Source organism: Corapipo altera, unplaced genomic scaffold, assembly GCF_003945725.1.
Source record: "Corapipo altera isolate COAL_440 unplaced genomic scaffold, ASM394572v1 2c, whole genome shotgun sequence".
In the NCBI taxonomy this organism is placed as follows: Eukaryota; Metazoa; Chordata; class Aves; order Passeriformes; family Pipridae; genus Corapipo; species Corapipo altera.
This window is the reverse complement of record NW_020884923.1, coordinates 795,636-814,874: the sequence shown is the minus strand read 5'-3', so window position 1 is coordinate 814,874 and position 19,239 is coordinate 795,636. Positions and strand designations below refer to the sequence as shown.

At 37.6% G+C, this 19,239-nt stretch overlaps 1 protein-coding gene across 1 annotated transcript in view; it reads right to left on the bottom strand.

The window, feature by feature from the left end:
- DISC1 (DISC1 scaffold protein) overlaps positions 1–19,239 on the bottom strand; it is a 193,626-nt gene that overhangs the window by 13,234 nt on the left and 161,153 nt on the right. Inside the window, exons 11-12 of the mRNA XM_027657391.1 lie at positions 10,478–10,721; positions 3,753–3,797 (exon numbers count right to left, since the gene is read on the bottom strand). Of these exons, the coding sequence (XP_027513192.1) occupies positions 3,753–3,797; positions 10,478–10,721 (289 nt within the window). The remainder of the gene's footprint in view (positions 1–3,752; positions 3,798–10,477; positions 10,722–19,239) is intronic.

Here is a 19,239-nt window from a genome sequence, read left to right as displayed (position 1 = left end):
AAATCAGGATGGTTACATTTCCTTTTACCCTTAAATAGCACACATCATTAACTACTAGTTGTCCTGTTTATCATTATGTTTTATGTGGTTGAAGATTTTGACTTTCAACCAGATTACGATTTCTAAACCTTTTATTTCTATTCCTTTCCTTCTTTTCTTCACTGTGTTCCTGTCTTCTACAGAGTGAGGTGTCCAAACCATAGTCCTCTGGAGGCTTTGGCATTCTCAGCTAAGCACAGTAATTATTTCTGTCTTACAACTGACATTCCCATTAATGAGGCTGCAAGTGACATTTGCCCTTTCTTCCAGCTCAGTGAAGGTAATGAATCCCACTATATTTGTAGTCCACTGTAAGCCTAGATTCTTCTTCTGCAGTATTGCCATCTTAGTGGCTATTTACCGTCGGTATATATAAATTGGACTCTTTTTCTCCCTCAAATGTAATTTGCACCTGTCTTTTAACATATCCCTTTTTATTGATTTCAGGCTATTCTTTCAATCTATCAAGAGCATTTGAAATTCTAATCCTAATTGAAATTATGTTGACTGGCACATAAACTCCTGGTCTACCTCCTTTTTAAAGGCAAATACCATGTCTGCCTTTTACTGACCCCCTGGGACTTCAAGCTTCCTCTAGGAGTTTTCGAAGAAGCTTGTTAATGGTTTGGAGATTGTTTTCCTTGGTTCCTATGCACTCAGAAAAAATTTCATCAGTCTAGCCTAACTTGAGTACATCTCATTTGCCTTAGGATCCTTTACTGTGTTTGTCTCTTGCTACCTGGTAGCAAATACCAAGAGCACTACATATTTGGACATAGCTTATCATTTTTAGAAAGACCAAAAGCAAAAAAAGTAAAGAAGAAAAAATAATTCTGATCTCATTTCTTTTCTCATTCACCTTTCTTATTAGAAGACACACATGCTTGCTTTCACCTATCTCTTACACACAACTTGTACCTGAACTCTTTTGAAAAAATTTCACGTCTTCTGTTTACAATAACTTAGTGTGCTTAGTGGTCTTGCTGCCTTCACTCTTACATGCTAAAGTACCCTTTTAGAGTCATTCTTGGGAACATTTTTGTCCTTTCCTTTTCAACACTCTTTTGAGCTGCTGAAAAGCTGCTGACATAGATATCTAGTCTATGACTCTGCTTGTTCTTTTCTACACCAAAAGAAGACGGTGCTGTACTATAAACCTGACGTCTTCAGGACAGTACTGAAGAAAATCTCCTGATTCCTCCTCCTACAGAGCTTGTCTCATGTAAACTCACTTGTTGCTTCTTCCCTGATTTTGTTTAGGTGAGTTTTTCTTTCATGGAGGTAGCTATCCACCTTTTCTCAGAAAAGAGATCAAGGTTGTTTCCCAGTTACTCTTGCTCTTGTCACCTTCCACTTACAGACTGCTAGCTTGTTCCATCAGCCTGTTTATGCATATTTAGGAGATTTCAGCACTACAACATACTCCCCACTTTCTCATATGCAACAATTCAGGCATAAAGCTTTCCAGACAGCTGTTTTGCAACTGTGGCCTACCTCCTTCCCACCAATCACATGCTTTTCTCACACTTCCTTTGTTTGCACTGATCCCCTTCCCTCCACCACAGGGATACAACAACACATGGTAGTGTTAAATGACTCATCGGAATTGCCAACGTCCAATGTTGGCAATTGTTCCCTTTCTTTTATCTTCCATTACAGCTGTGGAAGAGTGTCCTTGGAAAAGCATCTATGCAGGAATAGAGTTTTTCGCTGCATTCCAGTACCCTGCTGTAGGCTGACAGCAGTGTTCCCATTCTCATCCCTAGTAGACTGAAGATCTTCCCCAACTACAGATTTCCTAAAATGAGAGCACACTACTGCACTGGCTTATTTAATTAAACTGGGACAATTCCAGTTCCTGCTGTGGGAGGATAAGGCTATTTACTGACTTACCAATAAAAATTCACAGTGGGTCAGGACTTGGAAAAGGAAACAAAAGCAACAAACTGTTTTCCAGTGTCAACACCCTGCTGTGAAAGGAGTCAGCGTAGCTGGGTATCATTTATAGGTGGTTCCTTGTATTCACTCCCATCTCTGCTTCTGAGATGAAACAATCTGGAATGACTAACTGGGTGCTCTCCTGCAGACAGTAGGGAGACTGACAAGAAAGGATTAGGGGACCAGAGCATCAAAGGAACACTTAGGCAAAGCCTTGACATGGTACAGGGTGTTGACAGTTCCACAGAGTTTTTATAGAGCTGTCTACAAGTCAACATCAACCCATCTCTGGCAGTGTGGTAGAGCCTGGCTTTCTAGCGTATTTCCATTTCCTTTATTTGTATCGTTGCTTTCTATTGTCTTTATACACTATTTTCCCCCCTCAAAACTTCAAAAGGGCAAAGTTTCTCCACTTCTGAGGACTGTAAGATATTAAGCTCTTAAAGAATACTTCTACAGGTAGCCCTGTGAGCTCTGGTGCCCTCAGTATTTTTTGCCCTGATGGAAGTAGGGCTTTTTGCTACCTTTATCCCGCAGGACTGCCTCCCCTATTTCACGTCATCTGTGGACACAAGCACCTGCACAGTTTTGCTTTAATTCATAGCAAAGTTCACTGATCAGAAAGGTCATTTGCATTTTCTGCAAAGTTCACCTTCATTCTCAAGGTTTCCTGTTTTTATTTATGCTGACCTCACACACAGTCAAGCAGCCTGTCCTAGGCATGCTCTCATGTCACATTTGCCCTGAACACAAGGTCAACAATCTGAATTTGGTCTTGCAATATCTTGTATCTTTCCTAAAGCATTCCAGTTGATCCAGTCTTTGGATTCACTGGTGGGAATCTAAAGAAATGCCTCATCTGAATAGTTATCCTAAACTGGAGTATTTATTTATTTAATATTCGCTTGGCTGAGCACTTGTACTTGACAGGTGGCATGTATGCTATTATGGAAGGTGAACTGAGGGTTACTTGTTCATGCAATTTATTTGCTGGCTGGACACAATGCTTGGATACTAGATTTCCTTTTTAAGTAAGTTGGAACCCAAGGCATACGGATGTAAAAATGAACAAGACTAAAACAGTACAGCTCTTAGAATCAGTATAACTCTCCTTACATTTTTATTACCTAAACTCTTAGTCTGTAGGTAGATTTTTGTATATAAGCAGATTTTTCTCACAGGAAATGCATCTTATGTTACTTAATTATCCCAGCCTTCTTAAATACATGGACTAGGATGTGACATATTTTTGTTTATGAAAATAATGTAAAATTACAAACATCCAGTATTTTTATTCAGATGGAATTCCTATTACCCTGTATTCTGCCACAGTCTGTATGCTTTTATACTCCAAAAGTAAAGTGAAAGGTATTTTTAGTGGTACACAAGAAAACAGGCTAAGCATCATGACTTTTTTCCATTCCTAAGCATCAAGACAGTGCTACAAGTAAGGCTGGCTAAATATTACTGGTCCTACTTTTCCCAAACATATTCGTGCTGTTGCTGGTATATTTTAAAAATATTAGCACAGGATTTAACTATAAACTCCCTGAAACACTCAGCAACTTTGCCATTATTTTCAATGGAAAAAAATAAAGAAAAAAAGGAATGGGTCCACTCTCGTTGTGATGGTGTTGCTTTTCTACGTGCTCACACACTCTTTAGCAATTTTTACCCCAACGTAACACTTATAAAAACAAGTGTCATTAATTCTAATTGAGACAAAGAAAAGTCTATACAATACCACCACTTTATTTTGCCTAGGAAACACTTACCTCAGACAAATGACCTTCTGTTCCAAATGAAATGTCTTCCATAACCTGTTAGAGATAAATTATTAAGTATATAGTAGATACATGCTATATAAACAGTACAATTTCAATGTAACTTATAAAAACCATACAGCACAATAAAATTTATATAAGCTGAACAACTGCATCAATTTGCTTCACATGCATGAAAGATTTAAATTGCACTTGTAATGGGGCAGTGGCAGTCACCCAATCTTAAAAACTATATTTGAATACATTTTATTAAAGCCTGTCTTTGGCTTCTTAATTAAAATGCACAGAGAATACCGCCTCTAAAATGGAAGGACTAACTATAGACTGAAACAAACTTTTCTATCAAGCTTTTGCAAATCTGTATACTGTTCAAGAGTCTACAGAAGTATTTTTGGCATAAACCCTGTACATGAGTTTGCTCAGGAGAAATGAGAGACCCCACTGATGTTTTCTATTGGTAACACGTGCTAACCATAGTCAGTTCCTCTTTCAAAACTTGCTTCATCTATGAAGTCTGTAAGAAATTAGCCAACATTTCATTGATTGGCTGAGGAGCAAAGAAATTTGATGTTAACATTACTGGAAAATCATTAATACTTATCACATGTTACAGTATTGATAATCTTTACATAAACTGAGATAAGCATATTGCTTTGGAAGGGCAGTACTTGGTATCAGAGGTAGGTACATAAATATATAAAAAAGTGCAAAATCATTAATCTACCATAAATTCATCATTGTTACTGGATACTATTTTCAGTAATCAATCTGAAAAAAGGTTGCTTAGATTTCTTTTGCCCATAATATTAATTTTCAGATTATATTTTTACTGCAAAATACATGTAAGCTTTAAGCCTACTGCGATGCTACAACCCCTAGCTAAAGAGTTAGCATTTTCACTACACCACAGTATCAGATGTACCTGAGGGGCATCATGCTGTACAACTATGCATGTGACTACACAGCGATGATCTGACCACTGTGTACAAGCCAGCTGCCTGTTGCTACTGAAATCCTTTCCATCTCGGATCAATATAAAAAACACAGAAATGTTGACTTTCAGTAATGCTTAATGCTGACACTTAAAACTCAGATTAAATTTAAAGTTTCCAAACTATTTTTTCAAAGCTTCACAAATACAATATTTAATTAAAACTCAAATGTTTTTGAGTTTTAGCTTTTGAAAGGCTTTGTCCTTTACACATTGCCCATCTACCTCCTGGACCATAAGCTATCTCAATGTACAGTAATGAGTTACAGCCTGCTTACAAAGGCTTTCTTGGTCTTGCTATCACTAAATTCTGAAAAATGTTGTATTATGTCCTGTGATAGCTTCTTTTTAATGAGACACCACACTAAATATTATTATTTTTTCAGAATTGTTCATTTGGTATCACTTAGAACACTCAGTACCTTTTAAAAAGTTAATTGCATGAAGGTTTTACAATTATAGAACATCTTCCCAACACCAGCATGATCTTCAAAAGACCCCAAAACATCATCCCAGGGGGCAAAAATTAAGTATGCAGAGATGAAGAAAAGACAGTAGCCCTTACCCTTATCCCTATTCTCTACTCTTTTATGATGAAAAAGGAAGAAGTGATCTACAAAGAATTCTCATGGGAAACTACCAAAAATGCTGACTTACAAAAGGTAAAACTACTGAATTTTGGATTTTACCTTGTAACTTTAATCACCTCAATTTTCTTGAAATCTAGTAGGTGTTTCTTTCCTTCATAGTGATTAAGAGGGAGCACTGTACAGCATGCCAGAGAGCAGAAGAAGAAGAAAAAAGGATAGGTCAGGAACTCAAGCCTGCAGGTGCACACATACCCAGGTTCATCAAGTTACATGCTATCAGGAAGGTCCCAGCACACACACATCTCTCAGTTTATTAGTTATCATTGGTGTTCCCGCTGTTATAAAAAGCTTTTGCTTACACATACGTTATCAACAAGCAAAAAATAAAGCAAGTTATCATAAGGAGTGGAACAAGCAGGCATTGTCTAAAGAAAAATTAAATGCTACTGTATATTTTAGAAATCACACAGATATGTATCTAACTATGTAGTAAGGATCATAGCAATTTCCACCTCACTCACATATCACCCAGACAAAATAATTTGCAGTCAGTTTAGAAGTATGGAACATTTCTAGGATGAAAACTAGAACCTATCTTTAATTCCTCAGAGATCTGGGAGAAAAATCAAGCCCAAATAGTCACAAAAAGACAAACTACAACTGCAATGATAGGATACCCTAATTTCATCAATATAGCTACCAGCTGGAAAGTATCTTCTTATATGAAAATTCAATAATCTATATCAAATAAATTAGACAAGCTGACTTTCACATGACTGAGGGTAGTAATATTGTTTGCAACTTTGCCTCAGCATTTTTTTTAATACTACAGTCTAATGAGTTGTCTGTAATTGAGAAAAATACATCTTATTTTTTAAGTAACTCAGAGTGTTTCACAGGATGATTTTTGCTGGCCCCACTTTATTTAGTTTTGACCAAGACATTAGTAATGATGCTTAACAAGCTGAGCTGTAAAAGCATGTGATTGTCTTCCCTAGTTAACAGTCACTGTTGTAAAGTAAACCTAATTTACGGAATTATTTTGGGATGCCAGTCTACCACATAAAAACTGGGAAAAAAAAAATCAGCAGTCTTAGAAAACACAGTTATGAAAACTATAAAATAACTGTTGACAGTTAATAAACCTGTGCTCATATGACAGTAAAATATTGAACTTTCAAAGAATTTATATGTTACATATTTTTAAACCAGAACATGTAATATTTTGTGATCTAGTGGGGATATTTAATTAAAAATGATACACAGTCCTTCTACAAAGCACTATCTGAGGATCTAAGTGAAGGGCTCTTTCGATTCATCTATTTTGCTTTTCTTATAATTATTTTTCTTACTTAGTTTTTTGCTTTCTAATGAAACAAACAGTAAGATACAGTTATATGCAAGAACACTGTTTATAGTACACATCAACAAAACCAATATCCACCCAACACTAATGTTTAGCTAGATATGACACAATAAATAACTGGAGAGCTTCATTTATAGCATTTCACTGTAAAGTAAATCAATCACCTGGGAATGAAACGTACCCTCCAAGGCATATATGTACATATGCTATCATTAGCCTTTCCTATACTACACCACTTTTTCCTTCTACTTCAGTGACCAACTCTAGAAATTCCCTAATGGGGAACAGAGGTTGTGACACAGTTGAAGAGATTAGTCATTTCTCCTAGTTTTGGCCAGGACAGCGTTAATTTTTTACAGTAGCCAGGAAGAGACCCTAATTATTATTGGTCATTCAATACCATCACAGGGTCAGAGTAAGGGACTCCACCTCTCTGAGGGGAAAGCTAGATGTGGTAGGGAAGAGCCAGCTGGTATTCTGCCTGTTTTTTCCATGTTGATTATTTCTTTGTCTTATACCTTTTGTTATCGATATTGTTGCTGTTACTGTTTCTTATTTTATCTCAACCTGTAATTTTCACCTTTTTGGACCTCCAATTCTCAACCTCATCCCCGGAACAGGAAGGGAGAGGGGTTAGGGGGGAAAGGAGCAAGAGAACAGCTTCTAGTTTGGGGGAGTCTCAGTTGGGGAGGGGCACTAAATTGGGGAGTGTCATTCCTAAACCATGACAATATTCTAGAAACATGGCAACCAAAGCAAGCTACTCCTCCCACAAAACACCAGAGGCTTGGTAAATAATATCAAACCAAGTATTCTGACAAATTCATGCTTCTCTATTAGGTATTCTCACTTGCTGATAAATGGCTATAAAAAGGTTCTCTACTAATGGACAATGGTAAGTTTTTCCATAAAAGTAATATAAATGGCTATATTTAGAGACTAAGCACCACACTGCTATTTTTTGGGGGGGGGGCACAAATACGAAATTAATTTTTAAATAAAATAATACACTACCACGTAATGGAGTACTTAAATGTTTCAGAAGCGGTTTGTTTTTCAACTAAGTCCCTTTGCAAATCAAGGCATATTCTTTTTTGTACTTCGACACAATCAAAACTGTAAGTTAGCATGATTTGTGTCAGAGTTTTTTGTTTGTTTTTATATTCTGCCTTGTGATGAACTACTAAGAGATGTTAGGGATGTTATTCTGCTACAGGTCTTCTCTAAATGTTTAGATGCTGCCTGTCGATCCTACTGACATCAGTTTTACAACCTAAAACATTCTTTTCTGGGTAAAACTTCTATACCCCACAACAAAGAAAAAAATCTCAGCTTCTAAAAGTATAAAAGCAGGCAACCCAACCCTAAATCCAGAGTCAGAATACAGTCAATATGTTGGGGGGGTTTATGGTTGCAATGGGTTACAGTCATCACTGATGCATAACTTTGCCTCAATGGTCAAAGCTGCAGGTAGCACTGAAGAAGTAGAAAGCTGGTTGAGTAAGTCACAATAAAACAGAGCTCTGTTGCTCAACTTCATTTAAAAGTTGGACAATACATGACCAGTCTCATACCAGCAAAACTGCTTCTTTTTTTTCTTTCAAGTTTATCAGTCATAGGAGTGCTGTGGCAGATGGAGGAGTACCTCCACAAGGCCTTCCCTGAAGGACATTTTCGTGTTTACACATCAGCTTCTGAATGGATTTTGGCACATTCTCAAAATGGAGTTTATTCAGGATACCAAGATGGGCCATTTACACCATGAAGTTTAAGCACCTAGATGAAGAGCTGAAGTTAGTGGGTAGTCTTCCTAAGTTCCCTCTATGATTGATAGAGGCATAGAAGAAATAATGGAAAAGCAAGTTCAAAAGGAGGAGTTTAATGGAAGCATACACTTTCCTCTTCCATTTAAGATATGGGGAACCTGTCTCTTGACTCCTGTACCTCTCTCCAGAACCAGAGGTCACCTAACTTCAGCTGCCCAGATGTCCTTCTAGGATAGCAAGGTTGATTTTCAGGGAAACGATCTGGACTTGTAGGGGTTAAAGAGGTGATAATCTATAGTACAGATCTCAAGAATGCTACAGAAACAGTGACAAAACCCCAAACCCTTCAGAGCTTCTAAGCTGCACTTTTGAAAGGGGAGTGCAATATTCCATAACCAACAGAACTCCTTGTATTACTTCAGTAGACTCATCAGAAATATGATAACGAAGGGGTAGAGACAGAATCAAAGCCACAGATGACCATTTCTAATAAAAACGTTGTCTATGTGGAGTCAGTCCATTGCAATCATTTTCCTTGGGAAAAGACTGCAAGAACTACTGAAGCCCAATATAAAACCAGAATTTTACTTACAAGAGATTTTACAGTAAGGTAAGCATCTGCTTTCCACTAAGTCTCAGCCAGTATGAATGCAAAATTAGGCATCAGATTTCAAAGCAACGCATAGTTCAATGGCTCTTAACATCAAATGCAATTAGGAAACTTTAAATTTTTGTCAACTAAATTCCATGGTAATAAAACTAATGACTCCTGTTGGAAGGTACTTTTGTCACAGTGGTGCTGTTGGGTGATGAAGCTTTTTTAACAGCTTGTTTACCTTGGCAGTAGAGTTAAAAGGCTATTAGATAGTTGTACATTTTTCAAGCAGGATGGCATTCCAGATCAGAACATGAAAACTTAAAATAAATTTGTCAAGCCTTTTAAGCTTCATGATTTTTCATCCTCCTTTTTGTACTTGCTGGATGCTGTAAGCCTATTAGCATCTAAGCTCAGAAGCCTTTGACCATTTCACTAAGGGAGGAAAAAATTTACTCTCTCCTCCAGATCCAGGCTAGCAAGTGAGCAGAACCAAGTCAGAGTGAAACTTGTCAGTGAGATGAGGAATATCTGATAATTTGAGTCAAATACTTAATAGTTTGACCTTTTGTGATGGTTTCACTCTAGGCCTTCCTGGAGACCAGTTTGTAACCAGGAAGGAACTAGGAAGGTGATCACAGAAGTATTCCATGCTATTCCTTTACGTAACTGGAGGTATAAATAAAGCCAGCAGGAGGGACCTTGCGCTCTCCTTTCCGGTGAGGTTCGAGAACGGTGGGTCCCTGTCTCGGTCTGGCTTATCTGGAGCTGAGGCCTACAGCGACTGCTGTTATCTGCCATGCATGAGGGGAGAGTGCTGGGCTGTGTCTAGCCATCCTGCTTGTTCAAAGGGAAGTGGTGAGATTTTGCTAATTTACCTTCAGTTGTCTGGTTGCTTAGATTGTGTAGACTTTTTTTTGGTCTTAGTCCCTTTTTTTGTCCTTTTCCCTTCTCCCTTCCCGTCTCCCCTTTTGGTGAGCTATTTAGGATTTCTATTGTGGTGTATAGCATTCTCATTGTATATATCTGTCTCATATAAATATATATATATATTTTTTGCTACAGCTTTGGCTGCTTCACTCTCTGGGAAAGCAGGTCCTTGTTGTCGGGTTTCGAGGACTTGGCGGGAAGCCAGCTCGAAACTTGTACACCTTTACATCCTGAAGTACATTCTGTATTTATGGCCTGAATAATTCCCACATTTTAAAAAGACTGATGGTAAAAGGAAAAAGGGTTGAAGGGCTTCTGAGAAACTAATAAGCTATTTTATTCATGTCCCAGATAGGAGGTCAGATGTTAAGTTCATACTTAACCTGCCCTGTTGACCCGTCACCAAAATTCAACTCTTCTTCTCAAAAGGAAAACCATAAGTATTGCTTGAAATGCAGCTGTAAACTATTTCAGATACCTCTTTCAGCTCACTGTGTTTGTGGCAGGAAACAGTAACCCACTCTGTGCCCTTCAGAAAGTGACCTTCTTTTCTTTTTTCAGAGTCAGGTGGACCATCAGCAGTCATCTCCATCTCCTCCAGTTGGTTCTCTTCTTCCTCAAAAATGCAGCAACTGGTTTCTTTCAGCTGAAACCCTTGGATGAACAGCTGACATGCCTCCAAGTCAGCTTCCCACACTCTTTGGAGCAGCTGGCTCCCGCAGCTGAAATAAAAGCCAAAAGAAAATAAAACTGCAGTTCAGGGAAAATAGTTGCTATTTCAAGTAACATTTGGGCTAACTGCTTATTATTAGACAGAAAAATAAAAACAATGAAAAAAAAAACCCAACAGTGCCTCAAATACCCCCACAGGGATAACAAATGCTATATCAAACTGAAAAGCAGTAAAATTATTGCCTTATTACAAAGCCAATGAGATAAAACCACCTTTGTGCTAAGATGTTGTTTCCAACTGTTACGTGTGACTTTCTCCTGTTCAGGACACAGGTCCAGGGGTCTTGGGATCATAACTTGAGCTTCCTTCATGCTACCAGATATACTTTTAATCCAGTATCATCTCTCAGACATGTCCGTGTACATTACAAATACTGCTCCTGAGATTTGTCCAAGAGTTATATTCACCTGAAGTAAATGGGAATTCTATGCATAGATAGTTTTTCAGAACAAGACAATGAATATTAACATCACACTGTTTGAAAGTGATGTGGTCACTTCTCCATTTAATACATATTGTCTCTAAGGAATCAAAAGATTAGGTTGCCTACTAAAACATAGCAGATCAGTGGCAGAGCCCAGGATGGGACTCAGAAGCAGTAATTCCCATGGTAATACGCACTGCCAGACAGATACAAATGCTAATATCTAATAACATTTCTAATAATATTTTTTCACCATTATTTTTCAAATTATATAATTTACTATATATATATATAATTGTGAGCAATTTTAAGTGACTAAAAGAAAAAAAATAACCATTTGATTTTAACTTTTCTGACTAAATTAAATACCAGCTTATCTTTTATCCGAAAGGAAGGATAAAGGAGCTGCACTGCTTACAATGAATTCAATAATCTAACAAAGGTACATTTTGAACTCCACAAATTTACACGATGCTAAGCTGTAAAAATCACACAGCAATATACAGAGAATGAGAGCAAAATTAGGCTTCAGAAGCTGAGCTATTTGATCTGTGCTTAGAGTCAGCATATATGTTTATTGAAGGCATAATATAGCATGGGGTCCACAAATAGTCTCCCCGAAGGAGTTCAGAATATCACTAATTAGAAAGGGAAAAATTCTTCACTGGATTACACATCTGTGTTCCATCCAGGTAGCACTTCACTTAGCAGGACAGAAAAATAAAATAACCCCCACTGTTTCTCTTCTTGTCAGTCACATCATCATAGTTACACAATCAAAACATTTCCCTGCAGACATACATAAGCCCATTTACTTGCTTTTTGAAAATGTTTGTTTGCGGTTTTATATGGCTTATTATTAAAGGCTAAATCACAATTTCCAATAGATAGCTTGTTTTGGCTATTTAATTTAATGAAAACCACTATTGACAAAATTAGGCAGAGATGGTGGTGAATGCCATATTCAGAGTGGAGAAAATGAACAGCATATGTAAAAGTACAGCATAATGGTGCCTAGGCTGCTATTATTCGGTCGTGACTCAGCTCATCCGTCAACGTGGTTTTGACTAAGTTTTACACACATTTTAGTACTCAGCAATTACTGAACACAAGGCTAACAGATGGCTTTTATTTGAAGGCCTTCTTTGTTTTACCATGGTATCTGTAAAACTCCGATTTATCTTGAGCTAAGATGTTATGCTGAACTTTTCAATTAAAATCAGTGAATGAACATACACTTGGATACTCCAAACCAATCCCAATACTAAGCCCAACCTATCTAAGATTTTAGTCTGTATTTTGGAATTCAGTGCCATGAAGCATTCCTCAGACACACTTTTTGAATGAAAATTACTTGAAAGCTGCAAATAGCTGACATAGACACACATACCAAATGATTATTAAAAATTATGCTGACCCCAGCATGAAAAAACTTTAGCTTTTACATCAGGTGTAAAACTAAACTCTATTGAATTCCAGAGTTTGTTTTATTCATGTTCAATCCACGCTAAAAGTGCATTTGCAGTCTCCATGAAGCCTCCATTGCGTCTGTACTGAATATAGCGAGATTTTTCAGGTATGCAACATTTCAAAATGATGGATCAAGTCTGGATCAGATTTCATATTATTCCTTTACTTACAAATATTTTATGATATATCAACCTCTAGGTTTTATACACCTTCTTCTTAAGACGACCCTTAAGTTTCAAACAAGCAACAACAGCTAGGATACAGACGAAGATGTTCAAAGGAACACAGTGAACATGGCAGGCTATTTACAATGCAACAGTTTAATTAGTTACACAAGTAACTGATTATTCTAATTGGTGTCAAGCACACTTAAGTATCACAGTGGTATTGCATTTTAAGGATTTGGAAGAGGCCAATGAAACATGTCATTAGATATACAAGATCTCCATCCCTCCAAAAAGGACTCATGTAAGAAAGACAACAGATGCTAGTAGAAGAACACCATGGGAAAGTAATTGACACCAACGTGGTTCAACATCTGCAGATGAAAGTCAGTTTTTTGATACTAAAAAAAAAAAAAAAAGACTGAGTAGGGGGTAAAAGATTGTGAGATTGTGAGCAGCCCTGATATTGGAGGCTAGTAGTTAGACTTGATGAGACAGAACAGAGGGAGTCAATGGAGAAAAACAAAGTGAAATGAACAAAAGACAGTAGTGCTGACTTTGAATGAATGAGAGCAGGGCAAGGGGCAAGACTGCTTTTGTCAAGTCACGGCCAGGGAAATGGATGTCGAACTAAGTGAGATGCAAGACTCAACATGAGTAATTTTTTAGCTGTATGCATAGCTGTGACAGGTCTTATCTCAAGGATACTATGCAGAAAGAATCTACAAGAGCAGGCCTAAGCTGACTTGAAGAATGGCTGAGACATCCACAGCAACACAAAAGTACACAGCAGAAAGAATTCTGTATTAAGTCAAGTTGATGATGATGAAAGAGCTGTCAGAGAAACAGAGCTGTTTATGGACAGGAGGAAATGAATATGGAACAGAGAGATTTATCCTTGAGTTCTCTTCATAAAGTGGCAATTGACATTGTAATTTCACATGCCTTTACCAAGTCCCAAGTAGTTTTCTAGGAAGAGCCATAAGAGACTAGAGGGTAAAAGGAAACTAGAGGATATCTTCAATCTACTTATGATGTTGGGTGAAATTCATGTCTAGAGACATATCCAGCAAGGATTCTCTCTCTCTTGAAGTCCAAAGAACATTGCTCCTTTGTCTTTTCACAAGATTCTGGGAGATGTCAGTGGGAGCTCTCTCTACGGCTCTCAGCACAGCATTATTCTAAAGCTATTTATAGTGCTAATTGGAACTACAAGAACATGACTTTTCTATTGAGGACTCTGCATATATACAAAAGGCACATTCAGTTCTTGAACATTATAGTCTAAATGAAAACATGCCCATGTAAAAATAGTCAAAAGATTTTATATTAAACCCTATTAAAAAAAGGCCAAACCAAAACAAAAGAAAGTCTCCCAAAACATCCTCAAAAGCAAATTGCAATTGACATAGGAAGATGTCACTACTCATAAATAAATCTCACCACCTACAGTTTTCAGGAATGTCCCTTAGTGAGTGAATTGTTAAAAGTGGTTTATAACACCCTGAGGTCAACACTGTGTTGATAAGATGATGTTGCTTATTTTAAGGGAAATCCCTGTAAGAATGCACATGTTGAAAGCTAAGAGAATGAAACTGAACCTAAAATACACAGTAAGACATCTGTTTAGAAACTGCAAAATCAAAAACTAACTTAAGAGGTGAGATTACCCAGCACTAAGAAGAGATACCCTAGACAACCTCCTTCTAACAGGTGAGCCACAATAAGATGTGGATCAGGAAACCATGTATTTACCTTTTCCCAGTACTTGGCACATATATTAACTCTACATTCACTGACTCTAAAGGCAGTTTTCTCTGACAAAAAAAAAGAGTAAATGAAATGCAACGAAAATAGTCCAGCAAAAGAACAGGGATTTTCATTATGACAATTAAAATGACTGGAAAGTTTTGAGGTTTGGAGAAAATCACAGTGTGAATCAAAAGACTTTGTTCCATATCCCCATTCTTTATTGAACTATTGTACATACTAGGGAAAGTTTCTCTATATTTTGGTCACTGACTTCTGTTTATATTTTGCACCATGGGGAAGGAATGAGGTCTTCTTACTGAACATTTAGTTGTGTCTTTGTTGCCTTTCTTAAGGCGACAGCCATGCAGTGAACAAGGAAGGCAAGAAAAAGAAAGTATCCAGTAAAAATATTTAGAGGAAAGAAGGCAACCATACTGCTTTACTGTTAGCAGAAACCCACCGTTTTATTTGGTTTATCATATTAATGCACAGTCATGCATTAATAACCCTTCTTACATTTAACAAGTATTTACTACTTCAGGTATATGCTTTGCTTCTCTCCTTCATTAAAAAAAGAAAAAAAAGGTTTCCAGTCTGATCAGTTCTTGCCCCTTCACCTCGGCTGTTATATTTCTAAGATGTCTACAACCAATCTGTGGAACAAAACAAGGACTACAATGTGTGTATGCGTGATTCACATGAGGCTCTAAGGGGAAGGAGGCACATAACCTGCTTTTCCCCACCTGACTGGTGTGGAGTGGTGTGCACTGATAAGGGCAAAGGTACAGCTAGGGCCCACCAGATCACAGCTCTCAGCTGATAAACTTAAAAAAAGAGAAGAAAGGTGGTGTAAGAAAAAGGATAAAGAAAACCTGGACTCTGTCCAAACAGCAAAACACTTTTTTTCCTTGGCCTGCACACTAGAAAATCACCTTTCTTAAATATCTGAAATCAACCCTTTTTTTTTTTTCCTTCTTGCAAGTCTCCCTAATCCTATAAACACTTTCAATATAACCTCAATTTCACAATTCAATTCCTTGCATTGTGTCTTTCCCCTCCATTTTCCTTGGGAGCTGAAAATCTCAAGAATTGATTACATATGGTTCCAATCACGTGACTGTCCCCCAGTGAGGGAGACATTCTTCCTACTCCCTTATTTCAGAGCTCACTGATAACTCTTGTTTGCTGCTTAGCACTATTGTTGCACTTCTCCATGACAAAACAAGACTTGCTCCCAGAAGGATACTCCACATGTTCCCTTGTCATATGACAACCCACTCTATCATCTACCTTGAAGACTAGCTAAAACTCCCAGGCAAAGTCTGAAGCTTGCAGTACTTTTCTCTGGCACAAGCAATTTGCTTCTCTGACCTTGTCTTCTCCCTTATAAAATATACAATAATATCTAGAAAACAACAAGTGGCTAACCCTCTTTAAATGGGATGTTTCACCTACTAGAGAATATTCTGAACCAGAATCACTAAAGATCAAGAAAGCAATCCTCACAATCCCCGTCTAGCTTCTAGACTTTTACATCTTCAAAACCTGAAAAATTTGCTCTGGGTTGACTTTTCTAATATCTATACTTTATAGCTACAGACAAGTTCTGCACAACAGTCCTATTCAAAAGACACCCAGTGCGCTCAGACAAGACATGACAGTGCAGCAAAGAGGTGTGGACACTACTTTCCTGCAGCTGAAAGAATGGGTGATAGCAGTGGCTCTGCTTTCTACAGCACCCCAGGATTAGAGGCAAATGTGCAGGAAGGGGCAAATTTGAGGAAAAAGATGAGCTGAGCACCAAAACCAGCCCTCAATGTAGTGGTTATGCCATCCACATCTCCTCAGGGATATAGCAGCACAGGGTACATCTAGAGGTGCAGTAGACAGAGTACCTGGAGACAGGTATCCTGTGCCTTTGTTTTGTGATCCAACCTCTACAGTATTGCTACAGAACATCCACCACAATCTTTTAAATTATGTTGGGATTAGGAGCTCTCACTTGTTGGCTTTGTGAGCAATAAGAAGAGCAATGCTTCAGTTATCTCCTTGCTCACATCTGCCAAATTTCAGACAAGTCCTAGAGAAGAAGCCCAAATACATTCAGACATCTGGTCATCTGAGATATTTAACACTATGGTCACTCTGCCTAGTATAAAAAACAGAGAATGGAACTGAAGTGCAACAACATGTATGCTGGAAGGAAAAATGCCATGTTGAAACACAGCCAAACACTGCACAGTCTCCTTCAGACTACTGCTGCCTGCTGCACAGACCTCGCTTCTATCACATCTCTCCTTGCCCATATCTGGACTTGCACTCCAGGAAAGGTGTATTTCTACAGGTCTGGCCACAGAGACAACCCTTACAGGTCTTTACACTCATTTCAGTTGAAAACTTAAGCCTTTTCTTCACTGCCTCCATTTTCTCCCCCTTTCTGTGCTGTTGCCCAGCAGCTAACACTGCCATTTTATTCCTCGTGGTAGCTCCAGGGAGTGTCTTTAAAGACATTTTACACATACGCATAATGAGGCTACACCACCAATTCTATAAATTGTATAATTAAGAAAAAAAGGGTAAACACTTTCTATTATGATGGATTCTAGGATTCCTAAGGAATTTTCTTAGACCTTGCAAAAGCTATTAACCCTTCCAACTCAGCACATTATGTGATTTTGTGAATTTGAACTGCCTTCATAAATCTTAAAAAATTCTTTCCCCTTAAGACATTCAGAATTTTTCATAGAAAGATGTTAATAACAACAAATAAGAAATATATTAATGTAAATATACATGGCCCCTCACAGTGATCCCAGTAAACAGAAAAACATAAATATCTGACAGTATTTTCTGGTAAATTTTTTTTCAAAATTAAGCTTATCAGCTACACTCATTGTCCACAATTTTTCCACTCAATAAAACATTACCTACTGTATCCAGCATACTGAAAGATTAGCATCTGAACTGAAATCTAAAAACAGCCCATTAAGAATTATTTCTCTTGCCCCTAAAAAAACCCCGATACAGCATCTTAAGGACAGAATTACCACCTTGTATTTTAAGTGAAATGTACAAATGTTATGTCTGCTTTTTCTTTCCTGAAAGGCCTGTTCGAAACAAAGAGGAAGAACAATTTTTCTAGTGAAAACCAACAATGGCCATTTGATTAGTGTTATTAAAAAAACAAGATACCACACAATATCGAACAATATTTTTGTTGTTTTCTCTTCAATCCTCAAGCCATTTATTTTACCTGGAACAGAACTTTAATCATGGCCTGTCATCTTTCTAACAATATTCAGTGTCATTGTGTTATACTTAAATTATCTCCACTGGAAACACAAAATGATAGACTGCTGAAGCTGATGGGTTTCACTTTGATTCTTAACATAGGGTGGATGCAAGAATGGGACCAACATGTCAGATGCAGGAAATTCAGTAATTTACAAGGGAAGAAGGGAGGCATCTTGTAGTGAGAATTTACTATTCAATTTTGTCCCTGTATTTACTGTGCAGTTTATTTTCCTATACTACCTAATCTATAGTATAAAAATTTACTACCTGCATTCAGGGCTATTTATTTCTCTTTAAAAAAAGGAATGGTCCTCTGCCCCTATCTCCACTGAAACATTTATGATAAATAATCTATTCTAAGAGTAAAAAACTTAACTTTGATAGATGAGGAGAAAGCTACCCAGGAATTCTTCTTATTAAGCAGTCCACATAAAGTCAGCTTCTCGATCCTAGTTTGTCCTCCACCTCGTCCATAATCTGATAAAGCACGTTCAAATTTGGTACTAACTCTGATAACTCAGTCAGCATCCTGCTTGCCTTTGGCTCCTGCAATAACAGAAAAACCTCACATCGTCACTAATTTTGTCTGCATGGGAATACCTGAAGTGAGATATTTTTTCTGCATTATTTAATACTTGATCTCAAATCAGATTTAAAGGAGAGGCATGAATTAGGCCATGATTTTGGAAAACATGCATCTCAGGATCTACATATTCATCTTAGCTCAGTTCAGCTGAGCTGCTACACAAACCTCAATACTTTCTTAAGCTTGAACTCCACAAAGGATTCAACTTCTAGTGAATTCCACTGAAACTGAAGTAATTCAATGGCTTTCAAAGTCACAACCAGTTCCAATCCAAGAAAATATATTTGTTTCCAAAAGCATGCCACAGGAAGAAAGCACAACATTTGCACCAAGGCCACGTTCCCAGCTGCCACAAATAGGCTGCAAAAGCAGCAAAGGCGATTTATACCAAGAGAAGAATGTGTTATCGCAAAGCAATTAGAATAATGAGCCTGATCTCTTATTGCTTATTACAGTCTCTGGCCACAAGTGTTAGGAAGCACATCGAAGGAATTTACAACTCCCCTATCATTTTTATTCACCTCTGCTTTCTGATATAAAATTCAACAGTTCTTTCTCTGAGATGATGAGAGATTTAGACTTTAAGTGTCCAGTGAATTCGGAATGTGAATCACTCTTTTGTACTATTATCGAACAGGAATTAAGCATACATAACAATTAAAAACAACAGGGCAAAGAATTGCCCTTTTAGAAGAGATACAGTTGGGAGAGATGATATATTGTCATCATGTGGGAATGCACCTTGAAATTCAACTTTTGTAACCAGGAAGACACACCTGGAAAAATGAGAGTGTTGGCCAAATACTGATGTCAATAG